This window comes from Chenopodium album, chromosome 13 (genome assembly GCF_948465745.1).
Source record: "Chenopodium album chromosome 13, dcCheAlbu1.1, whole genome shotgun sequence".
Lineage (NCBI taxonomy): Eukaryota > Viridiplantae > Streptophyta > Magnoliopsida > Caryophyllales > Amaranthaceae > Chenopodium > Chenopodium album.
In genome coordinates, this window is record NC_137846.1 from 2959790 (window position 1) to 2984212 (window position 24423).

A 24423-nucleotide genomic window follows, 5' to 3' on the forward strand; every position below is an offset into this window, starting at 1 on the left:
TTCCCTTTGTGTCAATGACATTTCATACATCTGATCACAAAGATCTTGTAGGTATAGTTCCAAAGCTTCAGCTGCATAGGATAAAGAGTAATATCTCAAACATCATATATGGGTTGCACAAAACTAGCACTGAAGAAATTGCTAAAGCCGACATAGAATTCCTCGAAGTAAATCAGGACATATAAGTATAATTATACTAGGAATGCCAGATACTTTAGACTTTTAGAAACTCACGTAGTAGAAGAAAACATCCATGTCCAACCTTTTCATACCCTTGTCAGATGCATAATTTTCATAATTCAAGGGTGTTGCAAAAAAACAAAATCACAACACCTCCCACCGAATAGGATCCTAGATAGCTGCACTATATGTGATGATTAGCCAGCAATAAACTATAGATAATAGAGCATTGATAAAGACAACCATCAAATTTTAAGGATACCAAAGGTCAAAGTAGCAATTCAGAAAGCATTCAGCTTCAACACATACCACTTGAAGAGGAAATGGACCTTCTTCAAGCCTTCAGCACCCCCCCCCCAACACACACACACCCTAAATCGCAACAACCAAGAGAACTCGAACATGTGGCGAATATCACGGAAATCAATTAACCAAGTACATTTCTCATTCCCAGAATTGCAACATCCTTTTTGAGTTTTGACAGAGGATACACCTAACTAGCCAATATCTACCTCCACTACAATGCCAACATTCCACTTTCTAAATCAACTTTGATCAAATGGTGCCATCATCACCCTCCTCCCACCAAAGATTTTGTTACAATAACATCAATATCTAACGACGAATTCACACGAAAAAAGTCACAAAATTTACTAATTATTCATTCCTTAACCCAGTTTTCTTCAACAACAACCCACTGTCAATTTCGTCAAAAGTCGAGGACAAATCACAAATGTACGCAACTTTACTCTAACTAATAATAAAATTGCAGTCGAATATCACAACAAATCAAGCATAATGCCATGTCCTAATCTTGTAAATTCTCCTACAGCAAAAAACACAACAAAGATATAATTAATTGAAGCTGTATACTGTATAAGATTCAATCTACAAAAAACACAACACAAAAATCCGCAAAAAAATTGTAGAAGATAACTATGATATAGATGATTGCAATTTTAAATACTAATTTCTCGTAATAAATTCGTTCAAATTTAAGAAGATTAATGTGGAGAGACATACAGCAGAAAACAAGGATCCAATTTCCACTCCATCGTCAATTGAAAATTGCAATAATCAACAACGCCAAAAACCCTAATTTATTCTAAGAACTGCGAATCCAATTGTAATTGAGAAATTGCGGGAAATTCAACTGGGAAACCTTCTACAATGCGCCAACCGCCGAAATTGGCTCGCTTTATGTGTGTGCGTGTGTGTTTTAAGGTAAAATAGAGGGAGTTGTAAAGCTAAGGTAAAAGAAGAACAAAAGGCAATAAACGAATAGTAAATGCCCAAAAATAGTCAAACTCTCAGTATTTTCTTACAACATTTTATGCTTTATTATTAGGTAATATATTATACGAGTAATTAATACTCCGTAAATCTTTATGTTATAATACTCCGTAGTTTCAAAAAAAAAAAATACTTCATAGTTTTTTACTATTGATTTTTCAAAGATCACACAAAAAAATCGTTTTTTACTATTGACTTTTAAAAGATCACACAAAAAAATCTTTATTAGTGAATGTCACACTCATAATCTAGTGGTTGGCTAATTTGCTTATGTTAGACCATAGGGAGAGTTGTTCTAGCATTTCAAGGCAAAAAAATCACTAATGCAATTTGTGATTTTATTCTAAACTGATTTGCTTTGTTGTATTTCATTGCAAGGATAATTCCTTTTAAGGGATAATAATCAGTAAATTTATTAACTTTACAAGTTCCCATAAAAACGCTAATGCAATTTACAATTGTTATGTGATTTATTCTCAACTTGTTTACTTTATTGCATTTCCTTATTGTTAGGATAATTTGTTACAGGAGAAAAACTCACTTTATTCGTTGTACCGATTTCCTTAAAACCATTGACGTAATTTACACTTTTCATGTGATTTATTTTCAGTTCGTTGCATCAGAGAAAAAGACTACGCAAACTTTATTTATTGTACATACTAGTCTCCATGAATTAACACAATTAATAATTGTCATGTGATTTATTCTCAACTAATTAATTTGTTTTGTCGCACTTCCTTGCTATTATACCTTGTTTTTGGGAAAACTAGCTAAATTTATTAGCTGTATTGGCCTGAACTTCATAAAATCGGTAATGCAATTTAATCTTCATGTGATCTATTTTCAACTGATTTGCTTTATTGCACTTCATTCCGGCGATAATTCTTCTTAAGGCAAAAAACAACTGACTTTTATGCTATATACTGATCTCCGTACAATTGCCACGCGGTTTACAAATTTCATGTGATTCATTCTCAATTAATTTTCTTTTGTTGCATTTCCTTAATATGATAATTCATTTGATGGGGAAAAAAATTGAAGAGCTTTATTAACTATAACGGTCTTCATATAACTGCCTACACAATTTACAATTTTTATTTGATTTATGCTTAGTCGATTGCTTTGTTGCACATTTAGTTCATTTTTTTTAAAGAAAAAGGGTATTTGTATTTGATTTAAATTTTTTGGAAAAAAAAAATGTTATTTTTAAAGGTAACAATTATTTGTGCGAGTAACATTTACAACTACCTCTATAGCTATGTACATTCTACCAAACATGACTAATGTACAATTATGTGTATGTAGGGGTGAATTCTGTGAGTGTAATGGTTCATGAAGAAATCAATCCTTGTTTATTTGTTCATAATCTAAGCTAAAGCTTAACATAATTGCTTGATTCGAATTTCAAACAATTTGAACATAATCCCAATGCTGCTTAAACTCGAAAGCTTATTCACTTAAGATATGTTATACAAATTGCATACTTCCACCATTCTTTATTACTTGACCCGCTTTGACTTTTACACTATTCACCACCCGCCCCTCCTTCGACCGTCTTTTGTGAATAATATGTAAGGAAAAATATACTCATGTATGATCTTTTTGGATTCGTCTCAATAAGCACTATCATAATATATAACTTTTATAATTTTTACTTATGGAGAATTTAAGTTATTGATCATTAAAGATTTGCATTGGCAAGCGTGATAAAAGTAACAGGTCAAGTAAATAAAACAGAGGAAGTATTTAATACGAAACTTCGTTATATATTTTTTTCATACCAAGCGTTAAATTATCTATTCATAACAAGGATAGGTAAATTTCAAACACAGCTTCCATGTCCAAGCAAAATAATACTTCCTCCGTTCTTTTATTATTGTAACACTTGTCTTTTTAAGAAATTTCACAAATATTACACCATTTCCATTTTAAAAAACAAAATATATGTGTTCACACTATAAATACCAAATATATCCTTACTTTTAACATTTGATTCTTTACTTTATGTTTATATCACATGAATTTTTCAGTACTTTTACCCTTCTCTCTCTTCATTTTTCCCATTACCAAAAAATGTGTGTCCAATTTGTATGGTGCAATAATTAAAAAACAGAGGAAGTATTATTATTGAGTCAATAATAAAAAAAAAAAAATACTTATTGTGGTTTTTGTTGGAACAATGTTTACCAAGTTGATAACTCAAACTCAAATTACTCTTAATAAACCATGCTTGAGCAAAATTTAAAGCTCTAGGCGAGTTCCAACTCGTTAAAATTAAGGGACTTTTCTGTTTAACTTAATTTCAGTTAAGTCTCAATCAGTTGACTTCAGTTTTTTTTTTTTTTTTTTCAATAAATTGGAACAACTCCTAAATCAAACTAAGCTTAACCATGTTAAGGTTTCACAATAATTGTCCTTAATAGAAAAAAAAAACCGATAATATTATTTTAAAATTTATTGTTTTTTATACATCTTAAATTTTTTATTTTTATTTTTCTTTTTTATTTTTCTCAAAATAGTGGTGAGACAGAAACACATGCACGACATGCAAAGAAATTAAAGCTGTAAAAATTAACGAATTTTTACAGTTACATTTTTTTGCTGGGCCCCAACTGTTTCTCAACACAGTAACTCCTTTTGGCCCAAAAAAATAAAAGTAAAAACTCCTCAAAAAGCCACGTCGCCAATAGAATAATAATAATAAAAAAAAAAACAATTTCATTTCCCCTTTATTTATTTCCGAAAATAATTTTAATAGTTTCCCCAATTTAATTTTCCTTTTTTCCTTCTTTTTCCTCATCATCATCGTCGTCGTGTCAATCAAAAACCCTAATTCGTTTCGATTCAGTTTCAGCCTCGCAATTTCTCTCTCCTCCCATCTCCAATTTCCCCAATTTTCTCTCTCCTATTTCCGACAATTATTATCTTAACCTTCTGATCTATCAATCGATCCGTTCATTTCTTGAATTTACATAAATTCCTAACCAGGTTCGTGATTCTTCTTTCTCTCTCTTCGAATTTTCCAGAAAATGTTAATTTTTTTAATTTTTTGGGTTGGAGCTGTAATTTTTGCCCTAATTTTATGATTGAATTGCATTTTGAACGTCAATTGGGGATTCATTTGTTGTCGGAAGTTGCCGGTGTTAAATTATTGGATGTTGGATTTTCGATCGTTTTGGGGGTTAGGGTTGCGCTGTTGTCGGAATTCCAACATATTAGATTCGCAAAGTTTTGGGGAATTTGAAATTAAACGTGTTTATATACTTATATGATAAACTTACTGGTATTGAAATATTTGTTCTCAAATTTTTATTTTGAATGAACAAATTAGTTTGATATAGTCATGAATCATTTCATATGTCGGTTCAGTTACCTTTTAATTTTTGCAACCGAAATGCTGTTTTAATTTGATAATTTGAACACATTCCATTTCTTCTAATCATATATTTGTTCATATATTGTATTTGTTGCTTTAGGTTGTTCTAGGAAAAGAACAGGGTGTTAAGTTTTGTTGCTGTAATTGAATTTGATAATTCGAGTACGTGTAGCGGAAGTATTCGGAATTTTGAACTCTTTTCTTAGAGAGAGTGAACAACAGTCTTCTGTTAAGGGTGTTATTGGGGAGTTCTTTTGACTATTTAGTTGGAAGTTCGGGTAATTTACTGATAATGATGACATGTTTCGGGGATTTCATTAACTTAGAGGGGGCATAATAGTGTATGAAGATGGATTAGCCTTTTTTCCCCGTGTGCTAAACCCTGGGTTTTTGTTTGGTAATCTCTTCTTTGCCAGCATAGTCTTGTTGAGCTATAGATGACTGACAGAAATGGTTAGCTAATTAGGTCTTGTAACGAGTGAAGGAGTGAAGGAGGAGAATCTTTAGAGACTAGTGCTTTGTGTTTGTTTTTGGGGAAATGCTTTTGTAGAGCACAATTGCATTTAGGATATATGTTTTGTTTCAAGGTGCATAGAGCAGGACAGACCAAGATGGGTGAAAACTTGAAAATTTAGGCTTTTGATGTAGATAACCAATTGATTGGTTTGTCTTTCTGTTGGCCGTTTATCCTTCCCTATGTCCTTTTTCCTCAGTTTCGTTCTTTGATTATTAATATGTGCCTGTGTGGAACCTATGGATGTGGTCGCTTAAGGTAATGATGTTCTGGAGTTTTTTTTTTTTTTTTTTTTTTTTTTTTAAAAAAAAATATTTCTGGACTTCTAATTAGGCACATATAATTTGAAAATAAAATATAATCAAACGGTGGATATGTTGTTCTTGGAGTTTTGCTCATTCTACAGTAGTAGGTTTTGTCAATCTTTGTTTAGTTTGTTGTCTCTGTAGAGACATCTGATAAAAATATTTGCTTAGTGTCTTAGAATACAGTTGGATCCACTTTTTAAGAATTGTGATAGTATAGGAGTCTGAATCTGTGTTTCATGCTGAATAGGAGGTAAAGTATTTTTTGTATATGCATTTCTGAAGTTAAAGTTTGGCAGGAATGTTAAGGTAGTATTTTATCATGGTTTTTAGTAGGAAAACATATGCAGTTTTGGCGGTTTAGAAATTTTATAAGAATTTGATTTTGTGGTTGAGAATAAATTGCTTTGTAAGAGAATTTAACTGTTAGTAACATCATTAGGGTTTTTTTACACAAATTTATATTTTAACTGTTTGAAGAATATGTTTTATGCTAATTTCTGAAGCTGAAGATTTTTAAGAATCGGTTTGGTTGTGGTATATTTATAGTTTTATGTGGTTTGATAATACTTTCTTAATTGTACGTGTGCTAATGTTGGAAATTTTAAGGTGTCACCTCTAAAAAATTGAAAGATTGATGTGTGGCTTTGCCTAATAGGGTACCATTTTTGCAAATTTGATGAATATCTTCTCATCCTTTTCTTTTCTGCCTTGCTCTCAAGTTTTCTGTTGCATCCCATGAAGCCATAATTGATATTTAAATGGCACCTATCATTGTTGCATAGTTATTGCTGCATGTGATTCAAACTATGTCTTTGCATATATTTTGGGTTATCTTAGTTGTCTTTGCATTAAAATTGTCTCTGCTTTTAATATAAATAAAATTACCCCCCTCCAACTCTTGTACTCCCCGATTAGTTTTATATTGAGCATCCCTCCAAGTTTTGCTGTATTTTGCTATGCTTGCCTTTTCCATAGGGTCACATAGCTCACATGAGTCACATCTGTTGGAATGTTCATTGTGGGATGTCTTTGTATGAGTCATGACTTTTGACTTTTTGTTCGTGTATTAGAGCCAAGTCTCTGGTACTTGTGTGAATAATGGTGACGCAGCCAAGTCTCTTTACCTCTCTCTTTTCTTTTAATTTTTTCAATCCCACTTATTGTTTCACTGATTTTTATGCATTTTAGCCTTTGGTCTCAATTGTGCACATGTTAAGCATCAAAAATTAAATTGTTATTTTCATGTTTTCAGGATCATAAATCCACCTGTCCTGTCTTTGCAAGATGTCATCGGCTTCCAAATCTAAGTCAAAGGACAAAATGGCGGGAAAGGAACAAAAGACTTCTTCGAAGTCCTCTGCAGCTGTAAATGGGGGTACTGGAATTCCAGCAAGTGCATATAATCCATTGCTGGGGACATTTCATACTCTTGAGGCATCATCTACATACTTGGCTCCAACACTTCATGCAAATTGTCGTTTCCGTAACATAGATGATTCTGATGATCATAGTGGGAGCACTCATGGAAGTGGAGGTGATTATGATTCTGCTTCCAACAATGACAGCCGGTCTGTGGAGTCAGAAGAACATAACAAAGATAAGGCATCAAATGCTGCAATCAAGCAAGAGGTAATCCCAGGCGCTGATAATGACAAGCGTGAGAAGATACGCCAGAAAAATGAGAGGAAACATCAGCGTCAGAAGGAAAGGCGTGCCCAAGAATTGCATGAACGCTGCAGTGGCTATCTTATGTCCAGAAAACTGGAAGCTCTTGCTCAGCAACTTGTGGCCATGGGATTTTCTCATGAACGGGCAACTATGGCTCTTATTTTAAATGAAGGCCGAGTGGAAGAGGCAGTAGCATGGCACTTTGAAGGAGGTGAAGATGCTGATAAGCATAAAGATCAAAATATTGATACAGGGAGCAATCTGAAGATTGATATATCTGAAGAGCTTGCTCGGATTGCAGAATTGGAAATAAAGTTCAAATGCTCAAAGCAAGATGTAGAAAGAGCCATAGTGACATGTGAAGGTGATTTAGAGAAGGCTGAAGAGAATTTGAGATCATTAAAACAGGATCAACCAACTGTCTTGCCTAAACCTGAAGAAATTGGGGATCCTCCTACTTTTAGTAATGGTAAGATATCTGTAGCAACAAGTCAGAGCGATGTGAGACTGCTGCAACCAAAACCCAATTCGGCAACTTTGTTACCCCAGAGAAGGGATGAAAAAGATTTTAATTACACTAAAGCTGCAGTTACAGGAGTACCGGCTCCCAAATCGGTGCCTAAAGTTGTTCAACCAGTTACCAGAGTTCAGCCCAAATTAGATTGGCCTAGACCTCAGCAAATCGCTACCCCGGCTGAGAAAAGGTGGCCTGTCGGAGCAGGGTCAAATCCTTCAGTTTCGTATTCTTTGGCACCACCGCTACAGGTTTCACCTCCACCGGCCAAGGCAGAGGCACGGTATACAACTGTTGGTAATGAATATAGGAATCTTCAGCCAGGGTCAATTAGAGAGCCTGTAGTAATGATGCAGCGGCCTCAGTCTGTAAATGTCAAACCCGCCCCTGCAACAAGCATTAGCTCTTCTCCTCCAGGTACGGCGGCTAGTTGGTATCCCACTAATTCGGAGATTTTGAAGCCGAATGGGTTACTGCCTCATAGTACTAGAAGCCTTAGTCCAAACAACTTGACCTCGAATCAATTTTATCATCCTGCTCAATTTCAGCAGCAACAGCAGCAACATCAAATTCAACATCAGCATCAAAATCAACATCAACATCAACATCAACATCAACATCAGCCGTTTATGCCAGGTAGTAGTCCAATGGATAATCCAGGTTCTACACGTAGCAATGCATCGTGGACCAGGATCGGTGGGTCTCCAACCCTTGCTGCTGCTTCTTCCCTGGGGCTTTTTTCCGGGGTGGGTTCAACCTGCTCATCTGGGTCAAATTCTCCGGTGGATTGGAATGCTAGTGGCACAATGCCATCATGTGACTACACTAATATAGATTGGAGCTTGGATCGAAGTTTCGTTCCCTCAAAGCAAAATGGGTTGTGGAATGGGTTGGGATCTTTCTCCAGGAGTGGAGCTCACATGTACGATTCAGGAGCCTCTGCCATGAGTATGACTATGAGACTGTCTTCTTCCAATGGGAATGGTGTACCTATTGTTGGGTTGCAGGATGGAGCGGGTATGGCTGATTCATCAACTGCCAGTTCTCGGGAGTGGACATCCCCTTTTGAGGGGAAAGATCTCTTTAGTTTACCTAGACAGTTTGTATCTTCTCCCTCACTGTAGGGTTGTGCTGGGGGAGAAGTATCGTGAATAAAGTAAAAAAGGAAAAAAGAAAAGACCCCCAGAAAATTGTGCTTGAATTTCATATGTTGGTGTTCGTTCTGATGTTGCTCTTTGGTGGTTAATTCTCAGTAAAAGAAAAAATGGCTTCTATATTTTCAATTTAGCATATTTACGTATTGCCTTTAATTTTTTCCTTGACGTAGGTATAGGTACGAATTGAAGGAAATTGGAGCTTAAAGGATCAAACATATGAAGTGAGTGTAGCCATGGTATGTGTTATGGGTTATCGAAAAAATGCGTCACCTGAAAACCAATATGTTGCTTAACATACTTCTAATTTCGTCAGTAAAGACTCCCATCTAAAAATATTTATCTCCCTCCATATTGACACATTCTCTCTGGTTAATGTGATTAGCTGCGTTAATCACTTCACTTAGTTGGTCTTCCTTCTGTCACTAAGACCATCGCATCACCTTGTTCCCGGGTGCCAATCAACCACCTCCTATGATTTTCCCGCTATCCGGATTTTTTTTACTCTTGAGAATGAAAGCAGATAAGTTGAAACTTTCCTCGCCGCTCTTCTTTCCCTCTCCAGTGCTTTCTCATAAGCCATTTCTTTTGTCCGTCTCAAACGAAGATTTGTGGCACATTGGAAAGTGACGATAGCTAAGAACACTCTACTCTAGGCTTCCAAAACTAAGCCAAATATCAAGTATTGGTTTAATATTAGGTTATTCTGTACCCATATATCCAATATTGTTGGGTAAACTTCACTTAAATTACTTAGAATTGAGATAGAAATACGTTCTGTAATTACATTGGAATGTCATCCACTTACTTGCAGAGAGAATTTTCACTTGCGGAGAGAAATTGGAAAACTAAAAGGTTTATTAGCATCACATGTAGCTAAACCATGCAAAGGAATACTGGAATAGAAACCCAAGATGAGTCCTGTAACACATACAACATATTTGTGCTGTACGAATACAATCAATGGACCTTCATCTTATTTACGTAGTACGCAGTAAAATATTATCCGCACAGCAACACATAATAAATCCTTGTTTCAATATCGCAAAGGGGGGAAACGGGCACATCTTGTGAGAATAGAACAAAAACTGTGTTCTCACGATGGGGGTGGGCAAAATGATATCCCGCACAGGAAGATGCCATGGTTTAAATAAACAGTAGAATAAAAATCCAGGGAAAATACTGCTGTATTTCTAACAAGCAATTTCTAATTCAACATCCACTACATGACCACCAAAATAAAGATCTTAAATTTCGTTACGATAGTGGCTGCTTATTCTGTAAGCATTGAGGCAAAATTCATGTAAACTGAAGGCAATTATCAGTCAAAAGGTTTGATAAACAATAACCATCCGAGTGTCGTCAAGGCTTGACATTTACAGAAGTTCCTCAATCTCTAAAACTTCTTTGACTTTCCATTAAATCCTTCCAAACCCAGCTGCTGCGCAATTCCACCGCAGACCAGGTGTTTACTTCTTAGGTGCCTCTGGTGTCATATCCCCAAGATTGAGCAGAAGATCATCTGAACTCAACATCACCTTGTTTGATGAATTAGAGATTATCTGGGCAATTTCCCTGGCAGCTTCAATTCTCCTCAAAGTAATGAAAGCTGGGTTGTTGGCAATAGCTTGACCAATAAGTTGAGCACTCTTGGCTTCTCCCTGGCAACCAAACACAAGAGATGTAGACATATTAATACCAAAAAAAACCAGGAGAGCCAAATTTAAAAAATACACCATTCAACAAGAAAGACTTTTAAATGCTACTCCTATGCATCTACTGAATCAGGCCAGCTGAGATCAACTCGGAAGAGTCTCAAGTCGCTGTTGGACAAAAAGGAACTACAAATTAAACAAGGAAAGGACACTCAGCACATTTGACATGTTGAACGGTGTATTTCAGAATTTTCAAAGGACACTACTCCAGAGTTGAGACACAAAACAGTGAACACTGCCAGTCTGCCAGATTAATGCTAAACACACATAGGAACACTTCAATTTTTGGACAGTTTTTGCAATTTGTAAGCAAATATAGCTCTTACCTGTGCTCTGATGATAGCACTTTTCTTATCTTGCTCAGCCTTTTCCACAATAAACTTGGCTCTTTCAGCTTCTTGTGCAGCTACCTGCTTAGCTTCAATTGCAGCAGTGAACTCTCTACCGAAGTTAAGAGTGGTGATAGACACATCATCCAATGCAATGTTGAAGTTTGCAGCTCTTTCTGTCAATATTTTTCGAATTTCCCTACTAACAGCCTGAAAAATGATTTTAAAAAAAACACACGTAAATCTACATAACTTGTTACTTATCTTCCTTACAGTTTAGTTGAGAACTTGTGTGATAGTTTAGAAGCCATTCGTTAATCAATGTTACCTTCATATAATATAGCAAAATCCTTGAAAACAAAATAGTTTTATACAAATGGATATTTATCAACTCAACAAATAGGAAATAAGGAATTACCTCACGTTGAGTAAGTAGCTGACTGGCATTGTATTGGGCAACCACGGATTTCAGGGTCTCATGGACTATGGATGGCAAAACTCTTTCACTGTAATTTTCACCAAGTGTACGGTAAATTGTAGGCAAAGTGTCTGGTAAAGGACGAGTAAGAACTCGAAGACCGATCTTGACCTGAAATCCACAATTATGTAGTTCAGCTAACACAAGGTTATGAAGTACTCAATACAACGACATGGTACACAGGGAGTAAGAACTCTGAAACCATGCAGAGCTTGATGTATGAGAACTAATGAATTAGCAGATGCGTACAAACTATGCAAAATGATAGCTATTTTTGGCACTTCTACTTTGTGCATATATCATGTGAAAGCTATCACTTGAAAGCACAATTCGTGTTTCTTTTCTATCTGCTTATACGTTTCTACTTGAACAGTGTAGGCGACCCAAAAGATGATCAGAAAAGTAGAAGAATGTTTGCTACAGCTATAAAAAGGTTCCTTGGGGCAAAAAAGATTATTCTCTTGCAAGATAGAAATCCTCTTTCTAGCTCATGAAAAATTTAAAATATGACAGAAGTAGACTATTGACATTGATAAACATGAGTGTGGGAAGCAACTTGGTTTACTCTTGTGACGCAGGCAATTAGGAAGAACATTATCCTTTACACCAAACGACTTGTCACTGAATACAATACCCCTCAAATTTTTATGTGACTCAAGGCAGGCCCTATTTACAGGAGTGACCATATATTAAAGATAAATCAGAGTACAGCAATTATACATCAACATGGATGGAAAGTGGACATCTATAGCCAAGAAATGCACACATACATGCCCACACATGTCCATAAAGAAAAATGGAAAATAATAAGATACTATCAAGCAATTGTCCAAGCATATATATTATAGGCATACCACAAATAGTTACATTAACACACACTAGTAAATAAAGCATCAACTCACCATTTGGAGATCGCGACTTCCAGATGTACTTTCTACTAGGTGAGGTCGTGCACGAACATCATAAATGATTGGTCTTTCAAGCCATGGAATCATGAGATGTGTTCCTTCAGGGTAAACCTATTTGGGAGAGAAAAAAAAAAAAAAAATCTATCAAAATATTCAACAAATACACAAATCTGGAAAAAGCAGTTTTCTAGGAAAGACCCTAAAGTATATTAGCAATATTTTTTTAACATGGCACACTATTAATCATGTATATGAAATGGAATTGCTTCCCATGTCACTCACAAAGATATTACCTTATACGATTATGTGTACCAAAAAATTTCAAGTCATAACCATTTTTTAATCAAGCAGACATAAATTTCTCACTACAGGTGTCATGCAATATTGCAAGACAAAACAAAATAAATTGTATGAATATAATATATAATTTTTGAAATCTATCAAGAAAAATAAGGCCCAGAATTCACATAAATAAGAACTGTGCCGTGATACAATTAACTGCAAAGAATAAGGTACCATGTTTAGGCGTATACAACAGAAACGGTACAATTAGTATACAATAGCAACTGAATCTGGAATATAAGAAAATACAATTAAAGCAATGCTGATTTCAATATTAACCTTGTTCTTGATACCAGAGATGCGGTTGAAGACAATAGCACGATGACCACCTTCAACATTGTACATACTATGAGTGATTCCATAAAGTCCAAGGCCAACAGCTCCGACAACTCCGACCTTAATTAGAGCAGATGCTGCACCACCACCGCCAGGCATTTTTGGAACCTTAACATTTTGGAAATTCATATTTCAACCTGAAAATATTAACAACCCATGCCCCAAACAAAGATTAGAGATAATCATTACAAAAGCGTCAACTATCTCAAATAATGATTCTTAGTTGCATCAATTACACTCTGTATAAGCAGTAAAGTAGCTGACCATAAACACAAAACCAGAGCACCAACAAAATAGGGCCATTTCACACCCTGACATAACAAGCACAAACCCATCCATCCTACACAAAACCTGAGCACCAAGTTACACAGAATGGGGCCATTTCATACCCTGACATAACAAGCACAAACCCATCTATGGTATCGCATGAATCAAACCTACAGGATCAAAGTTACCATCTTTCAAATACAATAATAGCTAAAGATGAAAATACCGAGTAACCTCAAACCTAAAGAACATCAAATTCTTGTTGCACCAATAACGATTTGTCTAAGCAATTCTCCTTTGTAGTTGATTGTAAATACTATACAATATCATCAAAATACACAAATCAATCTCCATTTCGCACCTCACTTTGAACACACAAACCCCCAACAAAGATATACTTAAATGAATAAAAATTCCATTTTTATAGTTCAGTCCTAACAGTAAAGGTATTGTATAAACAAAAGCCTGCAACACATTAGCTACAAAAACCCCCAGAAAAAATTAGCTGCAACCCAAGAAAAATAAGCAACAAAAACCCCAGAAAAATTAGCTACAACCCCAGAAAAATTAGCAACAAAAACCCCAGAAAGACTAAACATTTCAGACCTAAATCGATTAATCAAGCATAATTGTGAGCAAAATTGGATAATTGAAAATCGAGAATTGACAAATTGAGAGTTGAAATCAGAACAAAATGATATGAAAAAGAGAGAGAAAGGGGAAGAGAGAAATTACTTGGATGGCGCCTGCGATTGAGTGAGAGAGAAAAGAGAGATGTGGGCGAGTGGGTAGCCTGTAATCGAGGTTTAGGGTTTTACAAGGCTAGATCGTAATGTAATGTTAATGACCTTAATGTACCTACTCGCTTCTATTTTTGATTTTTCCTTTTTACTTTTCTTTTCCAACAAGATACACTCGACAATGCAATATTTGCATGATTAAATTTTATTCAATTATTAAACAATGATGTTAATGAAAAATTAGATAAATAGTGTAATAATAATAATAATAATAATAATAATAATAATAATAACATGGATGTTAACTTACCTACTAATCAATTTAGTTACATTATTAAAAGTAGGATGATGATAAAAAAAAAATTAAAAAATGACATTCAAATCTTGTTTATGGATATAAAAAAAGGGTAATGCTATATGCAGCCCTAAGGGCTACAAGGGCTGCATATAAGCATTTAATATACTTCCTTTTTTAATATTAAGTTAGGAATTTATCGACAATTCACGAGTAAATTGGTGTAATAAATGTTTATTAATTGTCAATTCTTTTCATTTTTAGCTTTTTATATGCAGCTCTTATATCTTTTTTCCATAAAAAAATACTATTTGTCAAAAAAAAAAAAAAAAAAAAAGTACTGATAATATAAAATAACCATAATAAAAAAATATCATAATAAAGTTGAAGCTTTTTAAGAAGTCTTAAGGATGATTAATGAGTGTTGCGTCTCACTTGTACTCATACCCACCCTTACTTACACAATTGCACCCAATTGAAACTATTTGGTTATTTTTAGAAAACACATAAATGGTTGTGAATACAAAGTTCTCCATAAGGATTAGACAAATGGATGGATATTAAGAGTATTGGTGAGTGGATGCAGGGCTTATACGACAATATATGAGGCGGACATAATTTCAAATCCATGACTTACCTACCACCTATGACAAGTATAACTTTTGATATCCATACCCAATAATCATTAAAGTCATACCCATACCCAACTCCAATTGAAATTTAGGCAAAATTCGCAAAATTATATCCATCTGCAATTTTTAAGAGGTATATTGTATACACCTATTGTTGGTGTTTAATGGGTACTTATAATGTTGAAGATATTCTAAATTGCCTAATTAGAGAGGGTAAAATAACAATGAGAAATACAAGTTTATCTCCGTTAATGTAATTTTTGCGTGAAAATGGATAAAATCGCTTTGTTTATCACGGAGTTTAATTGGGGCGACCTCAATAACAATTGATGTGTAAGTTGAGTTTGTATTTAATCCATAAGTCTTTGAACTCACTTTCCAAAATACAAAGTAGGAAATTTTGTGTAGAACTACCCTAAAGATAGGGTCATTTGTGAACAACTATCCTTTTTTTTTATTTGTTTAGAACTACCCACAAGTTTGAAAACGTTTGAGTAGCACTATCCACTAACATTTTTCGTCCAATTAAGACATTATTAGAGCCTACTTTTTTCACTTTTGCCACCCAATTAATTTCCCCAATTTGTTTAAAGTTTTTAATTTACGCTAATTAACCTAATTAGAGTTTTAATTAGGGTTCATTTTAGGGTTCATGAGTTTAGTATTATTTGGGGATTTTGATTTCTAAGGTTTGGGGATTTAATTGACTTCGGATTTTTGCTTATTTTAGCATTAAAAAATTGGATCAAAGTAACATTTTAATTGGACGGAAAACGTTTTTGGATAGTGCTACCCAAACATTGTCAAACTTGCGAATAGTTCTAGACAAATAAAAAAAAATGGATAGTTGTTCACAAATAATCCTATGTTTAGGTAGTTCTATACAAAATTTCCTACAAAGTAATACTTCTGATAGAGTATAAAACATATTCCTGGGCTTCAACCATCAGCTTAAGCTTTTGGTTGAATTGGTCCACTAACATGGTATCAGAGCCAGCGTGACACAAAGGTCACGGGTTCGAATCTCATCTGCCCCTCCTTCAAAGTGGAATTAATTCGCACCAGGTATGGATGGGCCTGTGTTGCATCCACATTTCAAGCCCAAAGGGCCTTTCATGTGAGGGGGAATGATAGATTATAAAACATATTCCTGGGCTTCAACCATCATAATTAGCAACTAAAACTCACTTCATTAAACCAAATGTACCATGATGAAATAATGCAAAGATAACAAAACCAAGAAAGTAAAACGAACATCTACTGATCTACTAGCTGATAACGTGGACCCTTCCGATGCTTCTTCCAATGCTCACAATTCATACAACATGAACCAAGTACAACTTTATTGCAAAAATTTCATGTCTTGACTTGATTGATGAAAGAAAAATGGCGTTGCTTAACACTTCCTTCTTCAACCCCAAAACCCGCCAAATTCTGTTTCACCATCATCTTCATCAAATTAAACCCTTAAATTCTGTTCAATTTCCTCAATTTCCCAATACCCATTTGTCTAATCACCTCAGAAATCCCAGCTTAAGATGTTTTTCTCAAAAACAAAGCCAACCCACCCAAAAATCACTCAAAGAGGAAGAAGAAGAATTGGGAAAAGAAGTTGAAAAGTATGAATTTGAGAGGTTGTTCTCAAATCTTAATCAAGCCACTTTGAAGCATGAACCTGGTTAGAATTCTAGCTTATTTTTTGCTCATTTTGCTTGAAATTATAATTAATTAAATTCTTATTTTTGAAGTTTGATTGTTTTATTGATCAATGACCATTCCTTTCTTATATTCTGTTGGCAGGTAGCCTTAGCAGTTCAATCTTCCTTGTGGCAGGAACTACGGTATCCCCACCTCCTAATTTAGCTTAGTGCATAAAATTTGAGTGTTTGAGTGTACATTATTGATTTCTGGCTTATATTATATGTGCCCATCTCCTAGTTAGGAGGATAAGGGCCTGTTCTCTTCAGATTATTTTCAGTTCAATTCAGTTCAGTTAAGCTCTAATAAGTTCAGTTCTTAATTTCCTTCTCTCATAAAATATTGAGTTCACTTCAGTTCTTAATTTCCTTCTCTCATAAAATATTGAGTTCAGTTCAGTTCTTAACGTCCTTCTCTCATAAAATATTGAGTTTAGCTCAGCTCAGCTCCAATAAGTTCAGTTCAGTTCGGCTCAGTTCAGTCAATCAGAACAGACCCTAAATTAATGCATGTAAAAGCACTATGTTGCGCGCCTAGAAGAAATATATTGTGTTACGTGTTTTGAGTTATGGCTGTGGTTGAGTGTGTGTGTGTGTGTGGTTCAGTGGTTGGGGGGAGGAGGTCTGATAACTGATGCTCCTTTCAAACTAAAGTTGCCTAAAACTATGATGATGATGATAATATAGAAGCTTTTGAGTGCATTGTGCTTACATACATTGATAGTGGGACTTTAATTGCCTTATACTGTTGCTGTTACATGTTCAATTGTTTCTTTTTATGGTGTATATATATCTTCAACTATTACGTGGACTTCATATGATTAGTTGATTACTCAATTTTACCAAGTTTACCTTGCTGTTTTGTTTAACTCATTTTTGTTGTTTTCCGAGAACTTTACAGATTGGTGCAGGGATTTTAGCAATTCCTGCTGTGACACAAGAATCAGGGTTTCTTGCCTCTGCGGTGGCGTGCATTGGTTGTTGGGTATACATGGTGGGGATTTGCAGTGGACTCGTTAATTTGATTGTCATGGCTGAATAGTGATCATGTACTGATGCACTGGTGGATGATCTAAACAATATTTTTGAACATTTGCAGGTTGCAACTGGCTTGCTAATTGCTGAAGTTAATGTAAATACGATGTGCGAGTTGGGTTCTGGGGGTGTCTCTTTGGTAATTCATGCCCTATCATTATCTTCAGGATTGTTAATATTTTGAATGGACAAGAAGATACAGCTCCCTTGCTCCTTTGAGAAACCCAAATCAGGCCATGAATGAATTAGTTCCATTTAATTTGCAAGTTTCATTTCACTCCCTCTTGTGTTAAGCAACACTATCATATCATCATAGTGATCAAATCATGTATTGTGTCCTTTTCTTTTTGGAGCCTTGAGTTGGATTTTGTTTAGAACATATGCAAGTCATGATTGGAATTTAAGGATAGTGAAAATCAGAAATGTCATGCATCACTTGATAAAGCTACATACGTGTTTTTTTAGGAATGTCATGCATCATTTGTTCATTACAACAACTATCAAGTATCACTATCACACTTTGGACATCTTTAATCAGTATATGACCTATATGTCGCTTTATCCTTCCCTCAAAATTGTGACCAATATTTCTTTGCTCATATGAAATTGATTGATTACGCAGACATGTTATTAATTGGAAATTGTTTTCAGGTGTCAATGGCAAAGAGAACGGTAGGTTCAGTGGGAGTCCAAGTCGCTTGGTAAGACATTTTGTTTGAATTATGAGTATGTACATAAGAAACTTCTAGTGTCTCCTATATCTGAAGATTTTAGAAGAGAATAAATTTTCTACTTACCTTTGTCTAGGATCTTAACATTTGATTTGTTAGAACTATTTTACAAGGACTATTGCCCCTTGTAAATCCTTGAACCTAAAAGTTAAACTGATTTATGTTACTTCAACTTCAGAATGCACATCTTATTTAACTTAAATAGTTGGATGGACAGCAGAGCCTTCACCAAAATAGTGGTTCAGCTTAGCTCCAGAAAATAAGGGTAGGTTTTAAGAGTCTATCCTCATTACATTTCTATGCAGTGATCTATAGACAGTTAAGGCTAAGTGAAAGAGTAACTGTTAAAGAACCTGTAACCCTCATACTACAAGTGCTTGTTTGTTGGGGTGTCTGGCATAGAAAAATAAAATAAAATAATTTCTGGCTTATTGGAGAAGATGTATTTGAAAAAAGGAACACATTAGGGTGAAATAAACTTCCTTGTGCCTGAGCAATTGATTTTGGTTGTATGTCCAGCATGACATTTTTAATTGAGTTGCATATTGCATTAGCTTGTCTTGAAAATGCTCAAAATATTCTAACTAAATCTTGCAGCAAACATTTCTTCTTTTACTTTTTTGTGCATTACAGAACATGAATCTCAAATTCATTACCTAATGCATTGTGCTTGATGAATCTATTGAGGATTGTTGTTTGTATATTAACTAACGACTGTGTTTCCTTGTACTGCAGCTGGTCATACATTTTTATACATTATGCTCTCCTTGTTGCCTACGTTGCACGGTCGTCAGATATATTGACAAATTACCTTGGAATTCCACTGTATGAGCTATGCTTCAAGCAATCTCCTTTCCTTTGAATTTGGTAAAGCATAAGTGCATCTATTGTTGGTATTAGTTATTTTCTGAGTGCTCATAGGCAATTGAAATAATAGTGATGTTGTCATCCTGCATATGTGAATATTTAGCTTCTAGTTTGTGTTGAATTTATTCTGAGTATACATAAATGATTTAGCCCTGTGTTTCCGTGTCCTATAAAAAGGTTAGAAGTGTCAGGTAAGCTTGGGTGGTGTATTTTACCCGTAGGCATATCCTGGATTAGAAAATAGAAACGACACTTATGGGTAGAGTTGACATAGCTGACTTTAAGGCATCGATATGCAAGTCTCTCAGCTTGTAGTTCATGATGTATTTGAGCCTTCTGTAATTCTTGACTTGGTCTGGACTTATTGTGTATCACTGTATCTGTATTTTATAATTACCTTTTGAATTGAATTAGCCATTGTAGCTGCGCTCATGTTTAATGGTTGCAAGTTGTAACACAATCAAAACTCATGTATTTTATGCAGTGGGTCTAGTGTACAGATTTTGATGAATTTAATTGTTATGACAGATGGGAAAGTGCAGCATTGTTTTCACTGGCTTTTGGAGGATTATGTTACTTTGGAAGGTATGTGTACGCCTTTTGCTCAATTTTACTGCATCCTGCTCAACATTATTGTGAAAGGAATTTAAGGATAGTGAAAATCAGAAACTGTAATAGAAAAAAAAAAATGTGAGTGGGATATGTGGGCCCAAAATATGTTCTTTTGAAGATGAACTTTTACTCAGGAATGGAAGGAACATATTTTCCATAATCAACCAACTCTGGTTTTTTTATTTCCCTTTTGCCATGTGCTTACTTTTTTAGTTCACTGAAGAGTGAAGATGCTCCTTCATGTTTAGTGTGATGATAGTTATTTATTTCTTGTATCGTTTATTCATTGTCTTTCTTGAATGCTGCATCATAAGATTTGAGACATTGATTTTGAAACATAGTGACAGAGTAGCACTCGTAACTCTATTTCTCTGTTACTCGTATTTGATAAGCTTCGCACTATTGTTGCGTGAGTTTGTTCTGCCAGGATGAAATTTGTTTTTACTTTAATCCTGCAGCCAACGTTTCATTGGTGCTGTTAATGGACTGTTAGTGTTGGGGATCATTACTGCATTTACAGCTTTAGTGGTGAGACATCCTCTTTATGAGCTGAGTGATCCTTCTCCCATTGCCCCTCTTCTTTCTTTATCTATTTAAGTTTATTCTTTGTACTATGAAATTTGCTAGAGCTGCTTCATATTGGCCATGTTTATACTGGGCAGAACCATGATTTTTTGTGCTTAAGACCAGATTTTCACTTCACTTTTTTTAATAGAATATGATTTCGTTATCTCCAGGTCGTTGCTAGTGCAGACCTACATCTTGATGCTCTTTTGAAGGCCAATTTTGAAGCTGTGCCTTCAAGTATACCTGTCATAGCACTTGCGTATGTCTATCATGTAAGTAAGCTAATCCCTATGCCCCTTAAAGTGTGTCTCCTGTCTCGTTCTTTTTTTCTTGTCTAACTTCACCAATCAGTCATTAATTATTTTCAATGTATAATTGAAATAATATTAATCGAAGGTAAATCTTGATACACATCTCACAATTTGTTTTAGCTCATTAATTTTGTTTATGAAGCATATCTTTTCTTTGGTTTGTTCAGAACGTGGTGCCTGTCCTTTGCACAAACTTGGAGGGTGATCTGTCAAAAGTAAGGTGAATCTTTGATTAGCATTGTTATCATTGCTGCATTTCATTATCTTAGGACAAATTGTGAAGTACATTTTTTTGCATTATGGTGTTATCTAAGACCAAATGCTAGAGTCAATATAGACAAAGAAATGGTTAAACTCGATAGTATTCTTCCATCCATAATTAGCATTGTTATGCTGTTCCAACTATTCATAATCCCGGAAATGACTTTCTTTTTACAGAAAAAAACCTTCATAATAACCGGACCATTCCTATCCTCTCTTCATCATTGGCACATTAAGAAATGTTATCATAAAGGTTATTGCACCAATTGTATGTTTTAACATATTGTTGATCAAAGACAGGTAATGATCTAATCCTCTTGCATGGTACTGAAGTGAACATACTTTGTCAAGGTTTACATATAAGCAGCATAATCTGATACTCCAGCTTGCCATATGATTTTATGACAACTTAAGCTCTTGTTTCTGGTATATTATGAGAATATCTGTTCTCTTGCAGGACAGCAGTTGTCGTAGGAACCGCTATTCCCCTGCTTCTATTTCTTGTTTGGAATGGAGTAATTCTTGGTACCTTCACTAATCTAGATTCAGATGTTGGGAAGATTCTTGATCCATTACAAGAACTGAGATCAAGCAATGGAGTTGTTGGGGTAATTGTATTTTGAGTTTTCTTTATAGTTTTGGTGTTGTTGACTCTGGAAGCAGATTGACCAATTCTACACATTGCTTCTGTTTTTTTGGAATTTATGCAATGCAGCCAATAGTTGATACCTTTTCAATTTTTGCTATTGGAACATCATACATTGGATTTGTTCTGGGACTTGCCGACTTTTTAGCTGATTGTAAGCACTTCTCCTTTTCCTGCTATAGAATCGTTTATGATACTTGCATTGTTGTTATGGCTGTATTATATAATTCGCATTGGCTGAAGATTTTTATTTTGCAAATTAAGATTTTTGTGAAAAAGTTCTAACAGTTTCAAGAAACTTGTAATTATATTGGTTTTGGCTTCATTTACTCTGGCACATGTTTTGAAAAACAATTCTTCTGCTCTTGTGAAAGAAAGTGCAAATTTTAGAAATTTATGTTCCAATTGATTGAAGTATAAATAGTTGATATCTTATGCATCTTTTGATTGGTACCTAATTGAAGACTGAGGTTTCCCAACCGTTATTGCAGTGCTGAAACTCCCAGCTGGACAAAGCAAACCACTTCCATATCTGATTACTTTGCTCCCACCATTGGTGCTTGCACTGTTAGACCCCGAAATATTTTTCAAGGCTTTGGATTTTGCTGGAACATATGGTGGTAAGCATATGTCTTGGTCTTTCAGTTGTCCGACTACGTAAATTCTAGTATGATTACTCCTGCCATGTCTAGACAATAAGCCACATTTGTTTAGGGGAGCATTTTTAACAAACGGCTTAGTAATACCATACCCATCCACTGTTCATAGTTTTATGTCGCCTTCCCATTGTTGCCTTTGGAATTTTACTACTCTTGTCAAGGGTGTCGTTGAAGCTAATATGGGAGAAGTCTATAGGAGGATACGTTTCTATTGTACTACGAAGTACATTTGAATTCTTTGCTTATATTTTTAGGATGGTCTTAAATACAATAGTAACATAACATCTAGGGATGAAGAGTGTACATGTCTAGTTGTTAACAATTTCTGTAATCTTGCAGTATTGGTGCTTTTCGGAATTCTTCCTGCAGCAATGTCTTGGTCAGACCGATACTTGACTTCACCAGAGCTCCCAAAAGTGCCCCAGCAGGTTCCCGGAGGAAAGGTTACACTTTCCCTAGTGATAGGTGGCGCTGCATGGGTCATTTCATCAGAAATACTCAAGACTTTCAATCACTCTTGAGAAGTTTGTGACATGCTCCAATAAAAGAAAGCGAGGACAGAAATTGAAACAAAAGGCTTTGAGACTTAGGCTAGAATAACAAGAAGCTGTTTGAAGTAGAGAATGTTTAGAACTCAGATTGTCCGTCAGTAAAAACCGCACATACTAACCCTTCATCAGTATCGACATGTAATTAACGAAGATTTTACCATTATACTCCGTAATAATCATGTTGATTAAGGTTAATATTTCTGCAATAATGTTTTGCTCTTTGAGCCTGTTGGTATGCACAATTTTCATTTCATTGAAATGATGGATATATTTGATGTAAATTAAAGGAAAATCGGGGTTTATAATATCATCAATTTAACTTGTTTGTTATACTAATCAATTCCTTTATAGTGTTTTAATTAGGAAATTTACACTAAACTTTTATAAAAATGAAGAAGATGAAAAACAAACAAATTAAATCAATACAATACCAAGTTACCAACAAAATTTGTTACAACGATCAAAACAATATTCTTTGACATTATTATACTCAGTAAATTCCTCATTATACAACGGTGAGTAAAATTTGTTACAATTATTAATCTAGAGGAGTTTATAAATATTTTACACTGTTAAATTTAAAAGGCATAGTCTTCATAAATCTTTTTCTTAGTGAAGATATATCCAGATTTAAGTCAAGAAAAGTAACGAATTGAGCTAAAAAGGTAAATTAAGATAATTTGCAAACAATGTACAGTAGTTCCTAATCCAACAAATTTTCAAAAATCTCATCTTATCTCACGTTATCAACCTACAGCTGGCAAACAATCAAAGAAATTCACAATCATGATTCACCAGCTATTCAATATTTGCATGATGAAAAAAAAAAAAATGATAATGTCGAATGAAAATAAACTAAGAAATTTTTTTTTTTTTTTTGGAAAGAAATACATTAAGGTAAGTCTTTTCTCAACACTGAACCATACACATTACAATCATCTTGGATGCACATTCCCCTGCGCCAAGGATATGTGAAAAGAGAAGCATAGGAAATGCCACGGGGACTCAAAGAGTACTAACAGTCCATAAAAAACACTGCTCGGTCGCTTTGTAGCCAGTCGCATGCAACACTAACAATAACTAGAAGCACATGAAAGCATGTCCTACTTCAGGGTAGATTTTGTACATGGACATCTCTTTAAGTTTGTAGCCAAACATACACAACCGTCTCAGTCACCAGATAAAGTCCCTATCAATGATGAAATGGAGTAAAGCTGTATGTAAACTTTAGGGTAGATTTTGTACACCAACGTCTCAGTCACCAAAATAATTCCTCTGCCAACAAGCTAACCTAAGGCTTCCAATGGTTCCCACTGCTAACTTGACATACTCCATACGGCGAGCTTATTCCCCTGCCCTTCCCTCCAATGTGCGTCAACTCAATAAAATAGTCTCACGTTCTAGAATTGATTCTCATACTGATTCTAAAAGGGATGG

At 34.9% G+C, this 24423-nt stretch overlaps 3 protein-coding genes across 3 annotated transcripts; 2 read left to right on the forward strand and 1 right to left on the reverse strand.

Moving 5' to 3' along the window:
• The first annotated feature begins 4255 nt into the window (after positions 1-4255).
• Positions 4256-9129, forward strand: LOC145574246 (uncharacterized). Its single transcript, XM_081631994.1, has 2 exons — positions 4256-4461; positions 6924-9129. Exon 2 carries the CDS (start codon positions 6956-6958, stop codon positions 8975-8977), a length of 2022 nt encoding a protein of 673 aa, XP_081488120.1. The 5' UTR covers positions 4256-4461; positions 6924-6955; the 3' UTR covers positions 8978-9129.
• Positions 9130-10149: 1020 nt separating this feature from the next.
• On the reverse strand, positions 10150-14221 carry LOC145575960 (prohibitin-1, mitochondrial-like). The gene is made up of 6 exons (XM_081633743.1): positions 14118-14221; positions 13059-13252; positions 12432-12548; positions 11470-11640; positions 11049-11261; positions 10150-10668 (listed from the first exon to the last, which is right to left on the reverse strand). Exons 2-6 carry the CDS (start codon positions 13242-13244, stop codon positions 10477-10479), a joined length of 879 nt encoding a protein of 292 aa, XP_081489869.1. The 5' UTR covers positions 13245-13252; positions 14118-14221; the 3' UTR covers positions 10150-10476.
• Positions 14222-16345: 2124 nt separating this feature from the next.
• LOC145575961 (uncharacterized) lies at positions 16346-23228 on the forward strand. Its single transcript, XM_081633744.1, has 14 exons — positions 16346-16727; positions 16850-16890; positions 17648-17740; positions 17846-17920; positions 18433-18482; positions 19248-19337; positions 19908-19964; positions 20450-20519; positions 20729-20830; positions 21037-21089; positions 21588-21738; positions 21846-21930; positions 22268-22396; positions 22775-23228. The coding sequence occupies exons 1-14, from the start codon at positions 16436-16438 to the stop codon at positions 22954-22956; spliced, it is 1470 nt and encodes a 489-aa protein (XP_081489870.1). The 5' UTR covers positions 16346-16435; the 3' UTR covers positions 22957-23228.
• The last annotated feature ends 1195 nt before the right edge of the window (positions 23229-24423 follow it).